Source organism: Haplochromis burtoni, unplaced genomic scaffold (genome assembly GCF_018398535.1).
Source record: "Haplochromis burtoni strain Fernald_Lab_line unplaced genomic scaffold, NCSU_Asbu1 Contig_268, whole genome shotgun sequence".
Lineage (NCBI taxonomy): Eukaryota > Metazoa > Chordata > Actinopteri > Cichliformes > Cichlidae > Haplochromis > Haplochromis burtoni.
This window is the reverse complement of record NW_024582629.1, coordinates 538,223-560,464: the sequence shown is the minus strand read 5'-3', so window position 1 is coordinate 560,464 and position 22,242 is coordinate 538,223. Positions and strand designations below refer to the sequence as shown.

Sequence of the window (22,242 nt, the reverse complement as noted above, 5' to 3'; positions counted from 1 at the left end):
CATTAACAATGACATTTTAATATTTGTATAAAGTGAAGATTGAACATAAAGTGAGATTAGTGACTAAACTTTCAAAATATCTATGATTAAATCAGAGCTAACTCAACTAGTTTCCATTTTAATAAAAAGCGGTACATACAGTCACATGAAAAGGAAGGTTTTCAGTTTGCTGTCGCAATGATGCTATAATCTTCCCCAGGAGAGGACATTAATCCCAAGAAACAATTAATGCTCAAGTTGTTGCTCCTAAAAGTGGTTCTGCAAGTTACTGAATCATGAGGTGCATTTTGTTTTTCACATGAATGTATAAAGCCTTTGTGGAATATATGTTAGATATATGTTAGCCTTAGTGAAGAAAAAAAAAAACATCTATTTATCGATTTGGATTATTAACTGTAAACTGTACAATTTTACTTAGAAATGTTTATTTCATTTTATCATTGCATTTAATGAAGCCACTACAAGCAAAAATACCATTTATTTTTTATTTAGCAATATAGCAATATAAAACAAAAAACCTCAAATGCTTTGAACCATTTTTTCTGAATTAACATGATTATTATCTTAGAAGTCCAACAAAAACATATTTGTCTGTTTTTCTAAATATACAAGATATTTTGGCACCTCAGGTGTAATCGACAGCAATCCAGTATTTATGGTAACATGGTTCGAGGCGCCATGCTGTCAGCCTGAATGGACTTGAATATGTTTCTCTTGAGATTTGAGCAATCACATTAATTCAGTGAATGCATCACGCTTTGTAAAAATGTATTAGTTAAAGGTTTTGTCTGTAAACACAGAGATTTTGACGTCTTCTCTCCTCATATCTTCAGCGTTCACCAGAAGGTTGTCCACAGATCTCTGACGGTGCCGTTCTGCCAGCCTACGTAGCACTTTATCTCCAGCATGCTGCATTGTGAAGGATTTGGCATCAGGACAGACAAGTCAGAGAAAATTGAAGTGAAACTCCTCCTTCGATGGGATAAGAACAAAAACCGGCGTCGCCTCTTGAGTCTGCGGCGTCAGCTCTGCACAGTGAGCTTCAGTGCGCCGCAGCTTCTCCTCAGCGAGTGATGTCTGAGTTTTGTCTTCAGCTCTCCGGTGGAAAACAGACTTCTTTGGGGACTCTGACACAAGTTTGACCTGGGCTGATGCGATTTCTGTCGGGGCACGGAGAAACCCGTTAGCCGGTGGCAGTTTTAACCATTTTAATGAATCCGCTGGTACAAAATTCACTCACCGCTCTGAATGAGTTTGAATTGCTTGGTCTTCTCCTCTTCCATCTTCTTTCTGTAATCTCCAGTTACAGCTCTCATCACCTGCCTCTTCTTGGGGAGAGGAGCTTTGGAGCTGCGCAGAGTCTTTAGGGCACGCGAGGCCTCGTCCTCTGAAGGGAGAACATATTCAATAGGTGACACCATGCATAGAAGTTTACTTTTTTGTATGACCTTGTTTAGATCATAGATTAAACATTAAAGAATCCTGAATATCAGTTTAATCTAGGCTACGTTCACACTTGGATTCACTGTATGTCCCTTCCAACCACATCATAGTACTACTGAGGTACAAATCTCACTAACTCTGCTTCGGTGTACCCTTCTGACACTTCAGGCCCAGCTCCAGCTGCTCGATGCACCAGTCCAGCTCCCTTTTCAGCTGCTCTTCTTGACCCTAAAACACATTCAGACATAAAATCAACCAATCAAACTGCTCACCTCAAACACACTGTAATTACTTTAAAGCACTGCACACTGACCAGCTCCTCTGCAGCACCTTCACTCTCCTCAGCTGGCTTCTGCAGTGGCTCAATACTCGAGGAGTTTTTCTTCCCTGACTTCTTTTTCTTCTTCTTTGTTTTTGATTGCTCAGATTGTTCAGGTGGAGACTCAACCTCCTGCGAAAGGGGAGGCTTCTCCTCTGGGACGCACTGTCGGTCACCTTGAGAAGTATTTGGAGTGTCTGTTGTGTCCATGTCTTCTGCAGGAGGGATTTGAAAGTTGAAGGCAAAAGCAGAGCCCTGTTCAGTGAAGGAAATCTGGCTTGTTGGCTCAGTCCTGTCCGATGCAGGTGCTTTCTCTGAAGCTGCTGGAGAACTGTCAGGGAAGAAGTTAAACCTGAAGACGTTATTGCTGCGAGACCAGAGGGGCTCCTCGGCTGCAGCAGGTGTGGAGCTGTTCGATTCAGCTTTGATATCTGTTGAATGAAAACAAAGGACACAAAAACATTAGTTTATCTCACTTTTGAGAGCAACACTTTAACTGTGAGAAATGATAACACCGACATAAAACCCTCATGTGCGTTTCAGTTGCTTTTAAGAGTTCACTTAAAAGATTTAAAACCCACGTTCAGTCCAGTAATAACAGGTCGAACACATGCATGTGTGTTATATCGTTATAATATACCGAAGTACAACAGCCTCTGGTCGGCCATGCTGAGTTTTCAGAGCTGTAGTTTTTAGGTCGAAACGCGATTTTCCGTTTTTTTTTTAACTCGATGCAAACATATTCAGTGGACCCCGCATACGTTTGTAAACATTTTTTAAATTTCTTTAGCTCTTCGGTCTCTTTAAAAACATGTCCAGTCCCCAAACCAGACACTTACCACCGGTGTTACTCGAGAAGAGGTCCGTGTACTTACACTTCCTCAACGCCCGCTTCGTTCCGCGCATGTTCTGTGCTCTCGCGCTTATTTGTCTATTTTATTTTATTTTATTTTATTTTATTTTATTTTATTTTATTTTATTTTATTTTATTTTATTTAACATTTTCATGGAAAAATCCTTAAAATAAGACCACTGTCTATTTATGTAAGCTTTTAAAACCACTTTTACCTGAGATAACAAAAAGGCTTATTTTATATATATATAATTAAATAAGTAAATAAATAGTGTACAATCATATCACTGTGCTGATAGGGCTTTATTCGAGTGCGTCATTATTAGATTATTTCAAATACAAATAACCGAGCCTTTTTCACTTATGATGGTGATGAGGATAACTTGGTCCGCTCCCGCTTCTCCGTTTTTTTTCACAGCAGGCACAAAGAGTTGGAGGAAATGGTCTGTTGGACGAGTTTCTGTCAGCTCCAGAATTATGTATCACACTAAAGCTTCCCATTTATATATAAAGAGGTTTATGTATGGAGCGTGTATGTCGATTTGTGAGGTACACATGTGCTTTTTCAGCACGTCTTCTGTGTACTTCATTTGCCTTTTCACATAGTGCAGGCTATAACAAAAGTATGGCAGCATTGTTCCCGCTTGTCTTAATTAGTTAAAAGACGGGGGCGGTCAGTGACCATCATATTTCCAGAAAGGAATTCCCAGGTTCTATGATTACACAGACAAAATTATATGTATAACTGTGTGGAGTAAGAGAGAAAAGCTGTGGGTGAATAATTAAAATCAACCTAACGACATGCTTCTTTTTAAAATAAGGTACATCTGACGATCCGCTCTAACTTCACACGCAGAGGTAGACAGCCTCCTTTTTCCTGAACTAATCATATTCCGTTAGGGATTTCCGTTTGGACCAATTGGATACGTTCAGGGGAGGGCTTTGAGCGCTGCTCCGCTTAATCTATAAATACCACCTCCTCAGCCTTCGGGGCAACATAGAGAAGTGACTAACAAGGAGGAGGCATTAAATTTCCCTGAACAACGAAAGTAATCCGAGGTATGGCTGTTATGTTTGTTTATTGGTTTTATTTAAAATCATCAGTATGTGAATTACATATATTATCTATTTGAATTTTGGTGTTGATGAGAAGCTTTGAAAAACGGTGGGACTATCGTTAATCGAAAAACTGACAACAAAACGGCGCGCTTTGTAGCTAAGAGCTAGCTGGTGGCTTAAATTTAGCCGGTTTGACTGCTCTTAAGGTATGACTACATAATTAGAAACTAATCTTAATGTTCACTTATACGACTGAGTGCCAAGTTGTTTTTGGTGACATTAAATGGTTAATTGTATTGTAAATGTTCGCGGTAACTAGCTGGCGCCATTTTGCAACCGTCCATGCTAGCTTTAAAAATGCTCGACAGGCAAGCAAAGAAACGTGTGTGTCTCCTTTAGCTTAATGGTGGCGGTGCTTAGAGGTTTGTGTACGATATTTGAATAAAACCATAAAAGTGGTAACTGTAACTTGTCGTCACTGATAATGGTAACACCACCGATGAATGAGGCGTTGGCACCCTTTATGGTAGTTTATTTTCACTGTAAACAGAAGTAAAAGGTAGGACGGTTGTTTCGCCACCTTTTTTTTTTTCTTTTTTAAAACGACGTGAGTCATGTGTCATAGGTAGAGCCGCATAAAGGGAACAGACTCTCGTTCGGTGATTTATAACGTAAATAACGGGTTTTTGTTAAGTTTTTTTAATTCACTTTGTTTAAATATCCACGTTTATTTGTTTTTCAGACTTGCAGGTGAGAAATGGCTCGTACAAAGCAGACTGCTCGTAAATCCACAGGAGGAAAGGCTCCTAGGAAGCAGCTGGCCACTAAAGCAGCCAGGAAAAGCGCGCCATCTACTGGTGGAGTGAAGAAACCCCACAGATACAGGTACAACAATCATACCTCTGTATTGCTGTTATAAGCATAAGTGGTTACACTGGCTGTGGAAACTAACTTTACTTTTGTTTTCTAAAACTGTGTAGTTGCTACAATGTTTTTGTTTCTGGGCACTAATTCAGAATATGGCTTGTTTCATAGGCCCGGTACTGTTGCTCTGCGTGAGATCCGTCGGTACCAGAAGTCCACTGAGCTGCTCATCAGGAAGCTGCCTTTCCAGCGTCTGGTCAGGGAAATCGCTCAAGACTTCAAGACGGATCTTCGTTTCCAGAGTGCAGCCATTGGTGCTCTCCAGGTCAGAAAATGCATCTGTTTTAAAATATGAACAAGTTCAAGTTCTAATTTGTTCTAGTATTTAATGTTTTCTTTTCTTTCTTATAGGAAGCCAGCGAGGCCTACTTGGTCGGCCTGTTTGAGGACACCAACCTGTGTGCCATTCACGCAAAGAGGGTCACCATCATGCCCAAGGACATTCAGCTGGCCAGGCGAATTAGAGGGGAGAGAGCATAAATGCTTTTGGATTTTTATCTTTTTATTGGGTTGGGGGTGGGTGGGGGACTGACTGGGGTTTGTTTTGTAAATCTTGAACTATTTACCAGCATGTGTGCCACCTTAAGTGATTTGTAGTTTGAGGCATGTTTTTTGTATTTCCATTTCACACACTCTTCCTTCAGCTGTCCTGTTTGCTGTAGAGTAGTGCTTGATATCTGTAACTCCTAAAGCAGAATATCTCACTTCCTTCCTCAGGTCTGCAAATGTATTTTAGGGTCTGTATCTTTTTAATCCTGTGTGTGCATGTCATAGGATTTCTCATTGTGCTGTAAATAAACTTTCCGCTACCTCACCCTGACTCGAGTTTACTGCAGACAACCTTGGGTACAAGTACAAATTTAAGAGACCCATTGGCTCAATGCCAGGGCTTCTTTGCACTATAACTTCGATCTAATAAGTTGGATGTTCATCAAGTGATCATGTGCACTCTGAAACAGTGATTCAGAACAGACTGGCAAATGCCTGTTGTTCAAGTTTATTGACATTGTAAGCCATGACTGGCTAAAAGGAGTATTTCCCAATTAATGTTAGCTCTTAAACTTAAGACGTACAGCATCATGTAATAACCTGCATCACAAGTAAATAAAGCCAAATGTGAACAGCATTTTGAAACTGGATACAGTCTGCAAATGTGAAATAGAAAAGCCTGCAACAGCTGTAGAGTAAACCAGACCCTGATGAAAACTGAGTTAAACTAGACTCCAGGATGAATGAGTTTAACTGAGGCCTCTAAGTCCAGGTTTGAACTAATAATCTGTTACTGGAATATTTATGACATTCATGTATCAATGGACGGCCTTATTTCCACACAAAGCATTGACTTTGTGTTCCAGGTCCACAGAGTACAATTCACAATAAATACAACCTGATACAACATATGTCCACATATTCCAATAAGCGCCTTTATTTTTTAGTTGTATCCTCTTCATTTGAAAGCACGCTGGGTACATGCTCATGCAGCTGCTTCTCCAAAGCTGCGTCAATGTCCGTCTCATCCCTGAAAGCGCACCACAACAGGAAGGCGGTGGCAAGCAGGCTGATGGGCACAACTTTCCACATAGGACGCTCGTACTGGCTCCCCATTGAGCGGTCGACTCTCCAGGTCCTGTGGCTGGCTTTGCTGGTCGAGAACTTAATGGGCTCGCTCTTCACCTCCTCATCATCAGCAGATTGTTTGGACTTGCACGACAGCTGAGAGCTCAGAGCTAGAGACCGCACACTGTGGAGTCTTCCAGCAAGAAAAACAGAGAAGATAAGAAATTAGTTTAGGTTGAAAGACTTAGTGGTTTGAAAGTACACTTGGTGCACTTAAACGCTACTTCACCTTAGATAGTATACTACAATATTTACTTGGATATTAATACTTGTGGACTTATGCTTAAGATTAGAAGTGAAATATATTTATGAAACTGAAAACACTTTTTTTAAAACTGCTGTTTTGTTTTTAAGAAGCTGAAACATCCACAGCTGGAGATTATGGTCCTTAATGGGCACTAAAAATATTAATCCGATCATCATTATCATTTTCATTTATACACTGGATTTATGATACATTTCCAGAGGTCAAATATCCATAGACGCACATAATATGCAATAGATGTTTTATAGAAACTGATGTTCAAGATCAAGATACAGATGATCATAGCTTCAGGAGGTAGATAGCTCCTCCTTACATAATAAATAAATAAAGCAGTAGAAAAAAACATTTCTGAATTATTCCAATGCAAAAAATGAGTTTATGTATAAAACGTTTTACCTTTGAATTAGCCTTTAAAAAACTTGAGGAGTGTGTCCATCTGTAAATTGTTGCTCAAAACACAGAGACAATTGCTGAAGCTGCTCTATTGAAAATGATAAATCTAACCTCTGACACAACGGCAACACACGGACGGTGACTGTACTTTAGTTAGTCATACGTCCTCATGAAAGGAAAACTCCTGCTATCCATCCAAAGCCTAGTAACTAGATTAACGTCAAAGGACCAAGGTGTGTCTTCTAGGAAAAATTAAGAAAAGCTGACCAACAATTAAAGATACTACACTGTCATTGAACCACCATTACACATTGAATACATGCTTTCCATGAGCCGGGGAAACACATACTGACACTCACCTCACGGTCGCTGCACCGCTATGAATAAATGTTCCTCGACTCAAAGCCACTCGTGTCAGACGGGCAAAGACTGCTGCTATAGACATGATGGACAACCGGTCATCTTACTCAACACTACGAAACTGAAGGTTTGCCCAGCAAAACCTTTTCAGTCAGGTCATGTAACACACCATTGTGCAACTTTCAATTCTCTCCGGCGAGAAACAGCGAGAGACGCTGGTTATGACCGGCTGTCTCTAACCCATAGAATAATTTATTATTCTATTATTATTATTAGCAGTAGTATGACTATACCTAAAGATAATGGCACATTTAGGCTTGAAAGTATAATTACATCGATTTTACACCGTGCCACCAGTCTGCATTTTATTTTATTTTTGAGCATTTTAAGTACTTTTGAGCTACAGCGTATTGTCTTATTTATAATATTCTTTCTCTTTTATTAGTGAATTGTTTTTTGTTTGTTTTATTATGGTTTGTGTTTATGTATTTATTTATTATTTATTGATTTTAAATAGTCTCCAGGTTCCCACTTCATTTAATATTTTGAGATTTCTTTCAGTAGTTTGTTCTTCGAGTTTTTAAACATGTTACACCCACCGACCAATCACAAAACACGGGTAGCCAATCGTCCAATCAGGCTTCACTTGAGCGGCACCGCTTCCTGGTTGACTTTCCACGCGCCTGTGTGCTTTCCAGAGTTTGGCACGCAACGCAGCTCAGGTTGGTTTAAGGTTTTTAGTAAAAACAACGTGGTCAAAGTAGTGTTTAGCCCATATACCTGCTGCTTGTTGTTATGTCATAAAGTGGATAATGTGTTTCTTTTGACCTTAAACCTTGTCTGTCCGTGTACTTCATTCAGTAAACGTGTGTGCTGGTCTTCAGTAATATACACGCTTGTGTTGGTTTGCAGGAGTAATTTATCTCATGGCCAAGGACAAATCGTTGAAATCAAAACCTCTTAAGAGGAAGGATCTGGGTCCATCTGATGACCGTACAGAAATAATGGACACTGAAGTAAATACGAAGAGGAAAAAGATGGATGCAGATGTGAGTAGCACAGAGAATGGTATTTTACAGCACTACCTGAAATCAGTCACAGTATCATTAACACTTTGTTTTTAAAGCAGGAGGCTCCTGCTCACATGTCTCAGCTAACAAACACAACAGATGATAAAAAACGGAAAAAGAACAAGAAGAGCAAAAAGGAACGAGTGAACCAAACCGTAGAGCAAGCAGAGGTGAGAATGTTCACTGCTGAAAATGTGACTTAAAGACTTTATTTGGCTCTTTGTAGGTAGTCAGCTAGTTTACAGTGTTTTACCGTGAAAAAATCTTTTTTGTGACATAATCATGGTAAAGCATAGAGCAGCGTGGCAAACATGTAATAACACAGATAATGAACTGACAGGTAATAAATTAAAATTTTTGGCACCGAGACATGCTGTCATTCAGTTCAGAGAGACTTTTATGCTTGCATGATTCATTTAAATAACACTGATGTGTCTCAATTTTAAATTAAAAACAGTCAGATCTGTACAAAAATTAGGATCCATGTTTTGATATCTAGCACTGAATGGCGCTTTTACCCCACAGCACAGATGATTTTCATGTGTTTTGGTGAAACCATGTATATACAGTTTATTCAAGGAGGGTACTCAGTTGGCAGGAGGATGTCACAGTTTGGATGTGATGAGTTGCTCATACTGTCGTCCTTTGCTGCTGGTTCGTTGATGGGTTTTCTCGAGGGGGTCCTGCTCAGCTTGGACCATCGGCTTTTATCCTGGAAAAAAAGCCTCAACTTTTCCCTAAAGGCCTCCCCGAGGAAGCCGTAGATGAGAGGATTCAGGCAGCTGTTGGAGAAAGCCGCCAGCCTGACGGCGTGACCTGTCAAGGGGTAATCCTGCCACAGCGTGCCCCCGTTCATGTCGCCCCTCACGAGGTGCACACTTATAAACACGTTCTCTGGCAGCCAACAGAGGAAGAAGACGACCACAGCGGCTGAGATGAGTCGCAGGGCTTTCTGCCTGCGAGGCCTCTGCAGGGGGCTGTTTAGTTCCCAGAGGCTGCATTTGAGCACCCGTGCTATTCTCCAGTAGCACACCCCCAGGATGCAGAAGGGCAGCAAGAATCCCAGCATCACCTCCAGCCACTGAATCTGAGTCACGTTGGCGAAGCAGAAATGAAGCTCTCCGGCGTGTTGCACTTGAGCTACAGCGAAAGGCAGCAAGGTGAGCAGGGATGAAGACGTCCAGATGAGGCAGCAGCTGAGCCATGCGTGTGGTATGCTGCGACCCATGGAGTTGGTCAGCGCGACGAAGCGGTCGAGGCTCATCCAGGTCAGAAAGAAGACGCTGCTGTACATGTTGGCCTGTTGGAAGAGGTTCATGAAAGTGCAGAGGCCGGCCTTGTCGTAGTAGCCCTTCTTAAGATTGAACACCTCAATCAGAGAGTCAGCTACCAGAAAGAGGTCAGCCATGGCCAAATTCACGAAGTAGCGATCTGGAGGTGTCATGCGGCCCCTGTGGTTAAGGTCTACCACTATAATAAGGATATTCCCAACAAGACCGACAGGAAACAGGAATATGGTGTAGAGGCTGGAAAGGATCAGGCTGATAAAATAATAATTATCCGAAGCTGCCTCCGGACAATCGGAGGCGACTGCCTGTGTGTCATTTGGATGTGCACTGAAGTTATTGTCAGCAATGACTTTGTAGTCCACATTCATGGTCATGTTCATGTTCCCCTTTTGTCTTTAGCTGTTGTTAGCAGCATCCAAACACTAAGTTGCCATAGTTCCTAGATTTTTGAAGACTAAGTAGTTGCTGAGGAGCCTGCGGTACCATCAGTTCCCTCTTTGTGTGAGCGGTAGCTTTTGGATAGAGTGAGGTGCTGATGCCACTGTTTCCCCTAGACAGAAAGAAGAAGCGAAATGAAGTCAACAGCCTGTTTCACTTTCTTAAAACATCAATTAATTTCAATTCACATCAATACAGTTGCATTTATATAGCACAAAATCAAAGAACAGTCAGCTCAAAGGGCTTTATATTGTAAGGTACAGACTCTACAATATTAGAGAGCAAACCCCAACAATCAGACGACCCGTGTGAGCAAGCCCTTGGGAACAGGGAGAAGGAAAAACTTCCTTTTAACAGGAAGCAGCCTCGAGACTAAAGGAGGGGCAGCCATCTGCCACAACCGGTTGGGGACTGGGCGCCGAAAAGTAGACGTCCAGGAGGTAATAATTCTGTACACAACATCAATAAATACATTAATTCCCCGTTTTTCCAGTGCAGTTTTTTCTCTCCACTGTTGCCAAGGGCTTGCTCAAAAGAAAGTTCCGTGCACTGAGAGCACTGCTGTATTGACCTGAACCAAATAAAACTGAGTGAAATGTGACTGGCTGTCACTGGCTTGCTTCTAAGAGGTGACACAGATTGTTTTGCTCGCTGTGGCGGGCAGGTCGTGCTGTCTAGATAGCAGCCGTCTGAATCATCATTTTAATGTGACAAATTACAAAACTATGTGATAGTTCACTGTGTTTTACTTCAGCTCTAGTTATTGCCCAAACGTTGGGAGCATCACAGAATTTTCTCGCCTTTAACAAATGACAAAGAATGATTAATTAAACCATTAATCACTGATTAGTTTTTAATGGAAACAGAAGCAGAGGTACTGCAGTGACACATTATGTTGCCTCATGTAAGATGAGCAAAGCTAACTTGTCATGTTAGCAGAGCTGAAACGAGCACTGATACTGTCTAGTTGACCGTACCCTTGAAGAGATATCCCATAAAAATTCATTAGTGATGTGACTTTTAAGTGGATGTTTATCTGTTTGAAGTGCAGCCGCTTTGAATATAGTCATACAGTCAAAAAGAATACTTTCCGAGATCCTTCATCTAACTTATCAGATCTTAAAGATGCTTACGAGCGTTTAGAAATTTAAACTCCCAACCAGAAGCACCTCCAGGCTGTAGGATTCGTTGTATGTTAGTTCAAAGCGTTTAATATCAAACAGGTAAGCCATAACATGCTGAGGAGATACTTGGAAACTATAAGGAAAGCTAAACTGGTGATAAACAAATTAAGGCGTCATATAAAAGAGCTTGGACTCACCTGTGATTTCTCGGTCTGCGTGTATTGTCCTCCCTCTCCGTTAACGCTGGCAGTAAAAAGTGGTTTCAGTATGAATGCGGAGAAATGTTTACAGCCACCCACCACTTGCAACAAGAAACACAAACACACAATGCAGGCGCGTCTTCATATCGCAGCTTTTGAGCCAAATGTGTAAAAGTGTTTTTAAAATTAAACCTTTACTATTTTTTATTGGCAGTACTGTCACTTGGCAGTTTGATCATCCCCTATTTTTATCAGTGTGTGGGTATCATTTTATTGCTTATGATTATATCAATTTGAGACATGAGGTCGTCTTGTCAACACTGGCACGAAAGCACGCAAACACGGTCATGATTGTGTAATGTTAAAATATGTAAACATGGGAGTCGATCTGTCTCTGGACAGCACATTTACACTAAACAAGGTGGACATGCAGACATGCATAATTTCACTTAGTCTCTCCTTGTTTCACATTACTTGAAAACCCCAGAAAGACGGTTTGTGCAGGAACACAAACTGTGCGCTTTGTTCTGGTTTGTAGGGTGGTGTCTGAATCTTTTATCACTTTATATGTGATGATTTTAAAACTGTAAGTAGCATTCATAAGAGCCCGATTTCAGCAATCACTACTGTGACAGTTAAGTTAAGACCAGCTTCTTAATGAACTCTGCTCCTGCATTCACTTTCCTGGTTCCTGGGTTTGTGTCGCCCCGTGTTGCCACCGATGCAAAACGTTATCCACGCAGATCGCTTATTCCTAGAACTGGTGCCCATGAATTTCTTGAAAAGTGTTCATCTGATTCAGTAACTTTTTATTTTTTTATTTTTTATTCAAGCATAATTACATGAGGGCTCGTTGACACTGTTGGCATAAATATAGACTCTGACTTTGGTTTTCCTAGACTTAATTTTTCCTATGTGGCATTCAGGGAGCTGCAGAGGTTTTTCCAAGCATTTGTCTTAATGGACTTTTGTGTAAATCAGGCTTATGCAAACAGAGTTTCCAAGAAAAGACATTTTCCCGGCAACAGGTTAAAAATTCATACAGAATCTCATGTAATAATAGCTCCTTTTTAATTCCCCGATTAAAGAAATAAATCATTTGAATTGACATAACATGGCAAGATGATGCACAGTAACAAGATATAAAGCATTTTTTTTCCCTCTTTTTGTACATTTTGTAAATGAAATGTTAAAAAAAATACATTTGATGAGAGTTCTGCAAGCTTTCAGTGACTGGATAGATAGTGAGGTGGTCCATAACAGGTAAGACATTAAATATGATGCATGGGAAGAGCTCTGTCCTAGCAAACAGACACATTTCTTAAGACTCGATGTCCTCCAGAGTGTCTGTGATCTCAATGTGCGGAGCTATGATGTTCCTGTTGGGCTGTGGCCCTGGACGTCGGCAGCAGTCCCGCAGCCGCCTGATCACTCCATAGAGGCTTTCCCGACACGGCCTGTGCATGAACAGGACGAGCAGCAGGCTCACGCTGCTCCCTGAGAACAGCACAAACTCAGACACACTCAAAAATGCTTGCTGGTGGAACGTCAGCTGTCTTTCACTATTAATCAGAGCCCCTCTAAGCAGCGCCACGCTGTAGAAGAGCTGGCAGATGAGCGTAAAACCGGTGACCGCCAGGAACACAGGGCCTTCCTCAGAGCCGGAGAGGAAACGTCCATTCGACTCCCTCTGGCGGATACAGCCACCTATCAGAAGTCCCAGTTGGAGGATGTAGGGAATCAGGAAGACCAAACACAGCCTAGCAACTGCGTATGAAACACCATCTGTGGTGGGATCCATCAAACAGTTGCCCTCTTTCTGCAAATCTCCTCTGGGTCCACGAATGCCAGCCAGCACCAGAGAAATGAGTACAGAAGTGATGCCCACTAGTGCCGCACAGACACGAGACTTTCTCAGCAGGTGATTGGATGGAGGATCAAAGGTGACGACAGATGCCATGAGCACTAAGACCAGCAGGCCACACAGAGAGGCTATGTTGATGGTAAAGGAGAGTGCGGCACAGCCTAAAGCTGTGGTGTTTAGGTAGGCAGGTCTGTGGGCCACCATGTGCAAAGAGAGGAGCAGGAGCAGCAGCTGGAAGCCACAAAACACCCAGAGGAGGCAGCCGAGCCAAGCCAGCCTCTTGTGGGCGCGATAAGTCTGAATGAAACTGTAAAGCAGGAAGCAGCCTGCTAAGAGACCGAAGGTAGCAAGCAAACTGTAGACGTAGTTTGCATTGCTGATTAAGTCATTGGCTGCAATCTTGACTAAAACAGAGTTGTCCGTGGTCTTGACGCTGCTCTCTGTGATGTTGACGCTGCTCTGTGTGATGTTGACGCTGCTCTGTGTGATGGCAGAAGAGATGGAAAATTGAGATGTGGGGCTCGTCGGCGTGGTAGGCGAGCCTGTGCTGTAATCAGACTGAAAATCAAAGCAAAAAACAGCCACTGATGAGAGTCAGAAGATTTCCTCAAAAACAGAAGTCCAGTGATTTGAAAACACTTGAATATACGTGCATGAATCACTATGAAGACTTTCCACAGGAACACAGAAATTACAACACACAGTTCCTTCCTAAATGAACTCAAAGTTGAGCTAAAATCTAAACTGTATGCAAAGAACTTTAAAAATACACCGTGTATGAAGACGTATCAAGTAAAAAGTTGTAGTTTTGTTTTCTGTGAGGATTTTCTCTGAGTCTTTGTTTGCTTCCCTTTGAGGACCTGCCCGTTCAGTAGAAACACATGTTTCCACTTACCATTTTTGCTTCCGTCACCCGCACGTCTGTTTTGTATCCACCGGCCCGACGCTGCTACCGCCTGAGTCAAAGCTCCGAAAACGATGCTGTTCGCATGGACACAAGTGCTCATCATACAAAAGGGTTTTCTATTTCTGTGGGCAATGCCCAGGCAGCATACTTTCAGAATGACTTTTTGGCCATGTGACCAAAATCTCTTCTTCCCCTCCCTTTTTTTTTTTCTTCTTTTCATCACCACCAGAGGTCGGCTAAATCGGAGAGCATAGTGTGTCCCTTGTTCAACTTCCTCTGGCATAAAAGTCTTTAAGTTGTGCTGTGTTTACATCCTATAACAAGGAAATGTTTTTCAAATTATTATTATTTAAAAACTTCTTCAGCAGTTCTGTGAAGTTGAATTGTTTCATTGTCTTTTTTTTTTTGTTGGCTATTTATAAACCATCCAAGTGCATGTACAGTGATGTGTGCTCTGCGAACGCACTGCTGAAACTGTCTGGGTACTGCACAAAAAAAGCGTGCTATGGTGAACTCGTAATACTGTATGCACAGGAAACGTTGCCCAGAGCTGCAGAGCAAGAGGAAGTGATCTAAACCTGAAAACTGCTTTTGACTTTTGACTCATCTGTCTGCAAAAACACAGTAAAATGTCACATTTAGTTTGCATTTAACGGAGTTAAAATTGGCATGTGCATAAGGAGCAGTTTGCGATCAAATGATTTCATTTTCGCTGCGACTTATTTGTGTGTTTGCTTTGCTTTGTTGTGACAGGTTCTTGATCCACCCAGCTGTCCTGAGGGGACAGCTGAGGCAGAGGGGCTCGAGGACTTGAGTCCCGAGGAGAAGAGGGTCCTGGAGAGGAAGCTGAAGAAGATTCGGAAAAAGGAGGAGAAGAAAAGGCTCAAAGCGGAGGGAGTGACTTTGGAGCAAACAAAACCATCTGGACCCAGTGCACAACAGCAGGCCTTAGACTACCTCACGTGGTAAGAATAGGGTCCAGAGGATTACCAGGATGCAATCAAAATGCATTATGGGATGTGTAGCAGCTGATTTATGAATTAAAACCCAGGATATCGTATAATTATTATTATTTTTATGTTGTAAAAGCTCACCACTAGATTACTGGATCCTCTTTTTTTACTCAAAATATTTTTATTGAACAATTATGAATACTGTTAACAAAAAAGAGGGGCGATTGATACCAACAAAACCTTTCCTTGCAAACCACACAGAAGTTAGCTGCAACACAACTGAGCTTCACATTCCCATTAACACAGTAAAACATACAGAATGGTAGGTCGTCTGACCTCTATGGAATAAGCAAATGTGATAGTCAGCAGGAAGATCCTTAAATTGAAGGTTAGAGAAGTTTTTATTCTGGCTGGAGCACTGGACCTTTTCAAGACTGAGACACGACATGAGATGAGCAAGCCGCTGAACATGGGTGGGCGGGGCAGCAGCCTTCCACCTCGTCAAAATGGCACGTCTAGCCAGGAGGGAACCAAAAGACAGCACCCGATGTTTTGCCCCGGTGATATACTTATCATCCTTACCCACTGTACCAAAGAGAGCAAGTAGGGGGTTGAGAGCCAGTTTCAGGCCGGCAGCCTTGTTCACGGTGCAGAAAACTCATCTGGATTTAGATAAGTGGGCCCTATGAACTACTTTGAATTGTAATAGGGAGGGGCGTGCACAGAGTGATGTGGAATTTACCAGAGGACTGAATCCCAAACGTCATCTGACATAGATATACCTAACTCCTTCTCCCATGTGTGTTTGAGGCCTTCAAAGGGAGCTGAAGTTACACTGCACAGTTTGTTATAGATGTGAGAGATTATACCTTTGCCTGAGAGTTGCAAACTAAGGAGCTCGTCCAGTAAGTTAGCAGCTGGAGCTTCTGGAAAATTTGAGAGGTGGGATTGCAAAAAATGCCTGAGTTGTAAATATCTAAAAAAAAGTGAGTTTTGGGAAGAGTGTATTTTGCTGACAGCTATTGTGTATAAAGAGACCTTTAAAGTAAATAACACCTGCTCGAAACCAGACCTGAAACAAATTGTCCAAAGTGGGAGGGAGGAATAGGTGATTTGATAAGATGGGGCTTTGAAGTGAGACATTTTTAAGATTTAAATGTCACCTGAACTGAGCCCACACCCTGAGGGAGTGCTGAATTATCGGATTATATGTGAAGTCCATTGGCCATTGAAGTTGTCAATGGATAAAGGGAGAGAAGAACCGAGAAAGGAGGCAAGAGAAATACCCTGAGTTGATTCTAACTCCATTGCCAGCCAAGTGGTAGGGCCCGCTCGATTTCTGGCTATTAGTACAAACTGAAGCAACAGGAGTCAAATATATGTACTTGATCCATGAGATGAAATTTGAACCGAACCCAAATCTTTCCAGCACAGCAGATAAATAGTTCGATCACTGGATTCTCTTAACATAACATACACGGGAAGACTTTCTCAGAAATGATTCATAATTCTAGCATTTGATAAGTTGTTGTTGTAGTGAATCATGGGGGTGGAAGTATGTACTTTCTGCAATAGTTACACTGCAGCCCACAGTGGTTTTTGCCTTTGCAGCTGGGCTGAAAACCGTTCACGGTGGAAGTTCCAGAAGACGAGGCAGACGTGGTTACTGCAGCACCTCTTTGATTCTGAAAAGGTAAAATTACCCAACATTCCTCCTGAACGATGGGGGTGACAGGGGGTTTTCTCAGCTTTGTTTTAGACTGGTCAACCGCTACGCTCTTTCTTCCTCTTTCTGTTATTAAATAACACTCTCTATTCTCAATCCAAAACTATTTGTCATTTTTAAGCAGAAGAGAATAAGTAAAAATGGTAAAGCTATAAGAAGTTGAAATGTTTACAAACATTTTCATGTAATTCATGTTATCCTCATTTTTGAATCTGTCTGAAGAGAACACTGACAGGAGATGCTCCGCATTAGCGTCACTAGTATCGTAATGATTTGTCACCCTGTAGCCAAGAGTCTCTATAATATGTATACAGAGAATCAACAAGATTAAAGTAGGTTCTTCTCAGATTCCAGACGACACGTTTTCGGTGCTGCTTCAGTACCTGGAGGGGCTTCGTGGAAGTGGGAAGGACACAACTGTGCAGAAGGCCTTATCCCTGGTGGAGGAATCTGGAAAAGCACCAGAAGACATAGTCGTCCAGCAGAGGGCACACAGAGCCAGAGAAGTTATCCAGCTATTATCCTGAGCCACAAATATTACAGAGAGACTCGCAAAAAGACTAAACTCTGTTCACAGGACTGAAGGATCGGCCTGATCTAAGGCTTGGGCTAAAGAGGTTTTAAATAAACGGTCCCTGTTTGTGTTGCCAGTATTATTCACCTGTTTTAATAATTAAAAGTGTTACTTTATCACCTCTGTTTCTTTACATTACTTGTGTGTTATGTTGGTTGGTAGTTATCAGTCAGGAAAGCCATGTCATACAATATGAAGGCAGATTAATGTTTTATTCAAATGTACAGAAGCTGTTTGTAAATCCTTTTTTCAACTCCAGCAAGTAACTCAGAGGTTACTGTTCAACTTTGCCAGTATGGGCAGATCACTTCGGAGAGATGTGAATCCCTCAAAGTCAAACAGATAGCTGGAAGACCTTTTGAGTAACATCTCAGGAATGTTTGTAGCTAAGACATGTTTGTGCACGTCAAGGCCCATAATCAGTGAAGCCACTGAACTGAATAACTTTTCTTTTGCACTCTCCTTGTAATCCCAGTAGCAAACACATACCAGACCGCTGGGTTATGTTCTCTGCATACATTTTATATTTGCTTATCATCTGGTTTTTGTTACTAACTCAGTAAGTGTGCAGGTGATTAATTTTACCCGCATCTTTCACAGACTATTAATATAGCTGTGTTGTGCTGTTACTTCTTTGAGTGCAGTATGACAGGAACATGTGTTTGAGTCTTAATATAGGACACAAACACAGAGGAAGGAAACAAAGTCAATATCTAGCCTAGCTGTGATGACTTCATTTCCTATACAAATGCACCTAAATACAACACAAAGACATAAATGCTTTTCAGCCACTTTGTATATATGGACGATGTTTTTTCGGTTACTTGCATATGCATGAACAAAAAAATTTACTCCTCATTTTATTATATCTTGTCAGGATATTGAAATATGCAAACATGGAAATGCAGAGTAAAAGGCAAAAACAGTCTGAGCTTGAAAATCAATATTTTGTGTGACTACTTTTACTCTTCAACACAGTCTGAACTCTTTAAGTCTGTGTGTAAAGTAGTGTTCAGGAATAGTTCTCCAGACTGGCTTTTTGAAGAGTAGCTGTCTGACAGCCACCCTTCTACCTTTGTCCATTTCTGTTGAGGCTTCAGTGAACAGTAGGTGCTTCTTAGATTCTATGTCAGGTTGGCTGGATATTTTCCCCTCATGTCTTACGGACATGATGTTCTGCTGTCGATTTATTGTTTTAGGCTTAACAGACAAACAAAACTGGACTGTAAACATTTTCAAAGCTCATTTTATTTCTCATGCACAACGGTGTCTTTTCATAGTCTTGGAGAGCTCAGTGATGAATCCTCGACAAAAAAAAAAAGAAATTACCCACTCTCAGCTACGCTTGCAAAATTTTATTCTGCAGTACCAACAGCCTGAGCTCTACCAGTGTTGTCCGGTTACTTTATGCGTCTCTCTGATGCTGATCAACAAACTCTGCTCAGGTGCTTTGGCTCGTTTTTGCTCCAGGTAATCTTCACTGAACATCAATGAGTCCATTGTCTCCTCTTAAGTGTTGATCCTTAACCGTCACGCTCACTGTACCTTTTGCGTCATCTGTCACATATAGGGGGAAAAAAATCATTCATATAAACTGTACGAGACTTAAATGAGTGAAGACTGACTTCACTCACTTGTCTCAGAAGTAAAAGGAATGTCACGTTGAGTAAGAAGAGCTCGCAATCTCTCAGTCTCTTCTCTCAGTTTTTGGTAGTCCTGTAGAAAAAATATACCAAAAAAACCACTATTGAGCTTGTATTGTGATTTTGTTGTAATGTTAGAAGAGATACTACTTTGAAAGGTTACATACCGCTTTACATTTCTCTAAAGAGTTTTGCCTTGCTGAATCAGCTGCTGCCTCTTGAACCTTGACTTTTACTTTCCGACTCTTCAGCAGTCCGGCGTCCTCAAAAATATCCTTTAAGAGATTGTTGTATCCCTGGAGCACATGTACAAAGTGTACACATAACCATTCCACGAATAATTAAAATGTACATAACAAAGGACACCTTGAAATGTGTGTACCATAACAGAGCTCAATCAGAGGTGTCTGATTTTCAGCTACAATAACTGTACATAAAAGATGGACACAAAGCTGTAAACAGACCGTTTTCGGTGTTGTCATATTTTTGACGTTTTGAAAACTCATGTGATGAATGAGGAAACTGAAGGACGCTGCATGATAATATGGGTGCACTTCTGAATCACAAGTATGCTGTTTTATGTTCATTTTTCACTCTAATAGACATGCTAACACATACTGTACTCAACAAAATTTGAGTACAGTATGTGTTAAGCAGCTGAGAAGATGAACTAATCTGGAAGGTGTTTACTGATAATGTAAATCAAGTGAGCAGTAGACTTATTTTCTCCTAGACGTCTGTACAACTGGATGTCTTTTTGCAAACAGGTGACTCGCCCCCTAGTGGCCATTAAAAAGAATGCAGCTTTAAAGCGCTTGAATTTTAGCTTCACTAAGTCTGTTGTTTATATCCACTATATTTTCTGCATCTACATTTCATCATCTCACAGGTGGCATAAACTGACATAGATGAAAAGCATAGAGGAAGCAAGTCATTCTGCAGTATTTGTTTACCTACCAAACTGGCCCTCACCTGTTCAGTTATAAGTCCTTCATAGCGAGCCTGCTCCGCTTCATCCCATTCCTTCTGTAGCTCCTCTTTCAGAGTTGGATACACTTTAAAAGAGCACAGAATTTATAAGTAACCCTATCCCCATTGGCATGAAAGTAAGTCCTGCTTAACTTACCTAAAAGAGAATGTGGATGGCAAACAAGGGGGGTCTCAAAGGTTAGCGAGTACACACAGGTACTGGGCTCTGAGACTTGAGCGAGCTTGCTTCTTGTGCTGCAGACCAGAATCACCTGCAGATCCACGACAAGAAAGAAAGAAAACACAATTTCTTATTCATGTTGCTGAGTAAGAAAGTAATTCCCAGTTCCACATATTTATTCTTAGACTCTAGTCGAGATCTCCACTGACTGAAACAGCTCCCTTCCCCCACTCACTCTATGCCACTTTTGTTCCAATTGACTGACCCCCATAAAAGGCAGGTCTGAACAGCAAGTTGGGATATGGCAGAAAACAAGGAAAAACATAACTTTAAGGGCTGATGGGATGATTTGCCAGTTGTCTTTGACTCGGTTTGGCACTAGTTGTTATGTTTACATGCACAATACATTCAAGCAGTAATTAGCATTGCAAAGTGTTGGCCTCATATTCAAGACGGGGCCCAAAATCTTGTCAGTGGATTACCAGGAGGATTTTAAAGGTTTAGATACCTTTGTTTCTCTGTTTCTGTTTCCACAAGTGTCGCCGTCTCTCATCCACATGCTGGTGAAAGTGTTGTTTGCCATTTCCCACTCTTGCCAGATCCTGCAGGGACCAAACACAAACCTGACTCCCACAAGAAGCCAACAGCTTGCTTCACACATTTACATCTGGTTTGTGTTTTGTTTCTGGAGCTTCTTACCCCAAGATCCCACTGTAGGCATTCCACCTAAATGTTTGCTCATGCTGAGTGACGTTGTGAAATGGACAGAATTCATATTTATACCTGCAAAGTGAGGACACAACATGCTATTGTTTGTTTTGTATTTTCCAGACGCTCAGATCCAACATGTAATAAGCTAATGGTCTGCACTGTGGAGATATGGTGGAATATACTACTGTGTGACAGGTTAAATACATACGTCGACTCCGTGAGACTGAAGCACTTTCCAGCAAGCTGATGAAGGTGCACTGGGCCTTAAGGAGGAAATCATTGCTCATATGATGAGACAGAAAATCTAAAGGACCCTTTAGTCAACATTTAGAACATTTTACATATCGTTAGCTTCATAGCATAAGTGCCTAAGTCATTTTTTGGTCAAATTGAGATTTTTGCCTAACTTTACTCCCCTACCACTGCTGCATCATCCTGTCCGTCTGAAACACAAAACACAAAAAAATGACTTAGGCACTTATGCTATGAAGCTAACGATATAATTTAATGAATTGAGGCTTTAAATCAGGATTAAGTGGGCTGAAGCAGTGAAACTCCCTCTTTTGTCAGTGTAAAGAAATCTAATAAAACATTTAATCCCTGAAATGTCACAATATAAGAAAAAAGAAGTGCAAAGATAAAGAAATGCTGCTGTAGCAAACAAAAGAAATCTGTCAGCGTGACTCTTTGGGCTTAAATTGTGAGAAATAAATGTCAGAAATGCCAGAAAAAAGTTCTGGTAGTTCATCGCCTTGAGTGTACTACAACTATAAGACAAAGGTTTTGCTATGGTATGAATGGAGGAAAACTCATGAAATACACTTATAAGTCAGAAATCTACGCCTCCTTTCCTCTTTATGTCTGACACCTCCGGTTTAAATATTTAAATGATGAGTTTGTTTTACCGGACACTGGAGCTGGGGTCACTTTAGGTTGCAGTCTGCTGCCCTGAGCCACAAAAGGGTTGTTCAGCCTGGACACAAAGTAGATCCATTAGCAGCAGGCCAAAGTCAACAAAACTGCGCAATGTGAACTTATTTTGCTTCACGTACCCAAATGTGTTTGGCTCTTCGACTATCTTCATTTTACCGGCAGATCCATAGTTAACTGCATTAAAAAAACAAGCCGAGATCAGACACACGAGCTCTGTTTAGATTAAAATCTCTGAATGAAGCTGCGCAGTAAAGCTGTACTTACTGAACAGATACACGCAGACAAAACACAAACTCATTAAATGAGCTACTCGGTAACTGAAACAACGCATTATTATTTACGTTATGAAGGCGTTAAAGTGTTACTTTTCTGTCTACATTTCCTCTTTTGCTCGTTCCGGTCAGGTGACACGCCACGTGATCAAAAT

General features: G+C 41.3%; 6 protein-coding genes across 8 annotated transcripts; 2 read left to right on the top strand and 4 right to left on the bottom strand.

Moving 5' to 3' along the window:
• Positions 1-497: 497 nt before the first annotated feature.
• Positions 498-2,602, bottom strand: cunh8orf33 (chromosome unknown C8orf33 homolog). 2 transcript variants are annotated; one of them, XM_005939500.3, is made up of 5 exons: positions 2,344-2,602; positions 1,757-2,193; positions 1,581-1,671; positions 1,241-1,387; positions 498-1,160 (listed from the first exon to the last, which is right to left on the bottom strand). In XM_005939500.3, exons 1-5 carry the CDS (start codon positions 2,372-2,374, stop codon positions 946-948), a joined length of 921 nt encoding a protein of 306 aa, XP_005939562.1. In that variant the 5' UTR covers positions 2,375-2,602; the 3' UTR covers positions 498-945. The 2 variants fall into 2 exon arrangements, with proteins under 2 accessions (XP_005939562.1, XP_005939563.1); XM_005939501.3 differs by having other exon boundaries at positions 2,403-2,595.
• Positions 2,603-3,566: 964 nt separating this feature from the next.
• On the top strand, positions 3,567-5,412 carry h3f3d (H3 histone, family 3D). The gene is made up of 4 exons (XM_005939503.3): positions 3,567-3,674; positions 4,417-4,559; positions 4,710-4,863; positions 4,950-5,412. The coding sequence occupies exons 2-4, from the start codon at positions 4,432-4,434 to the stop codon at positions 5,076-5,078; spliced, it is 411 nt and encodes a 136-aa protein (XP_005939565.1). The 5' UTR covers positions 3,567-3,674; positions 4,417-4,431; the 3' UTR covers positions 5,079-5,412.
• cunh16orf91 (chromosome unknown C16orf91 homolog) lies at positions 5,292-7,435 on the bottom strand. Its single transcript, XM_005939502.3, has 2 exons — positions 7,233-7,435; positions 5,292-6,348 (listed from the first exon to the last, which is right to left on the bottom strand). Exons 1-2 carry the CDS (start codon positions 7,316-7,318, stop codon positions 6,024-6,026), a joined length of 411 nt encoding a protein of 136 aa, XP_005939564.1. The 5' UTR covers positions 7,319-7,435; the 3' UTR covers positions 5,292-6,023.
• A 428-nt stretch (positions 7,436-7,863) lies between these two features.
• LOC102301276 (uncharacterized protein C7orf50 homolog) lies at positions 7,864-18,495 on the top strand. The gene is made up of 6 exons (XM_005939508.3): positions 7,864-7,955; positions 8,146-8,282; positions 8,363-8,473; positions 14,879-15,090; positions 16,690-16,771; positions 17,152-18,495. Exons 2-6 carry the CDS (start codon positions 8,160-8,162, stop codon positions 17,329-17,331), a joined length of 708 nt encoding a protein of 235 aa, XP_005939570.1. The 5' UTR covers positions 7,864-7,955; positions 8,146-8,159; the 3' UTR covers positions 17,332-18,495.
• Positions 8,473-14,379, bottom strand: LOC102300656 (G-protein coupled estrogen receptor 1). 2 transcript variants are annotated; one of them, XM_042227570.1, is made up of 3 exons: positions 14,114-14,304; positions 11,352-13,776; positions 8,473-10,142 (listed from the first exon to the last, which is right to left on the bottom strand). In XM_042227570.1, the coding sequence occupies exon 3, from the start codon at positions 9,970-9,972 to the stop codon at positions 8,878-8,880; it is 1,095 nt and encodes a 364-aa protein (XP_042083504.1). In that variant the 5' UTR covers positions 9,973-10,142; positions 11,352-13,776; positions 14,114-14,304; the 3' UTR covers positions 8,473-8,877. The 2 variants fall into 2 exon arrangements, with proteins under 2 accessions (XP_042083504.1, XP_005939568.1); XM_005939506.3 differs by lacking the exon at positions 8,473-10,142 and having other exon boundaries at positions 12,411-13,776; positions 14,114-14,379.
• Positions 18,496-18,608: 113 nt separating the features above from the next.
• gnptg (N-acetylglucosamine-1-phosphate transferase subunit gamma) lies at positions 18,609-22,241 on the bottom strand. Its single transcript, XM_005939505.2, has 11 exons — positions 22,080-22,241; positions 21,935-21,989; positions 21,788-21,855; positions 21,091-21,145; positions 20,871-20,954; positions 20,680-20,773; positions 20,148-20,262; positions 19,994-20,076; positions 19,189-19,317; positions 19,013-19,094; positions 18,609-18,935 (listed from the first exon to the last, which is right to left on the bottom strand). The coding sequence occupies exons 1-11, from the start codon at positions 22,144-22,146 to the stop codon at positions 18,856-18,858; spliced, it is 912 nt and encodes a 303-aa protein (XP_005939567.1). The 5' UTR covers positions 22,147-22,241; the 3' UTR covers positions 18,609-18,855.
• Position 22,242: the final 1 nt, after the last annotated feature.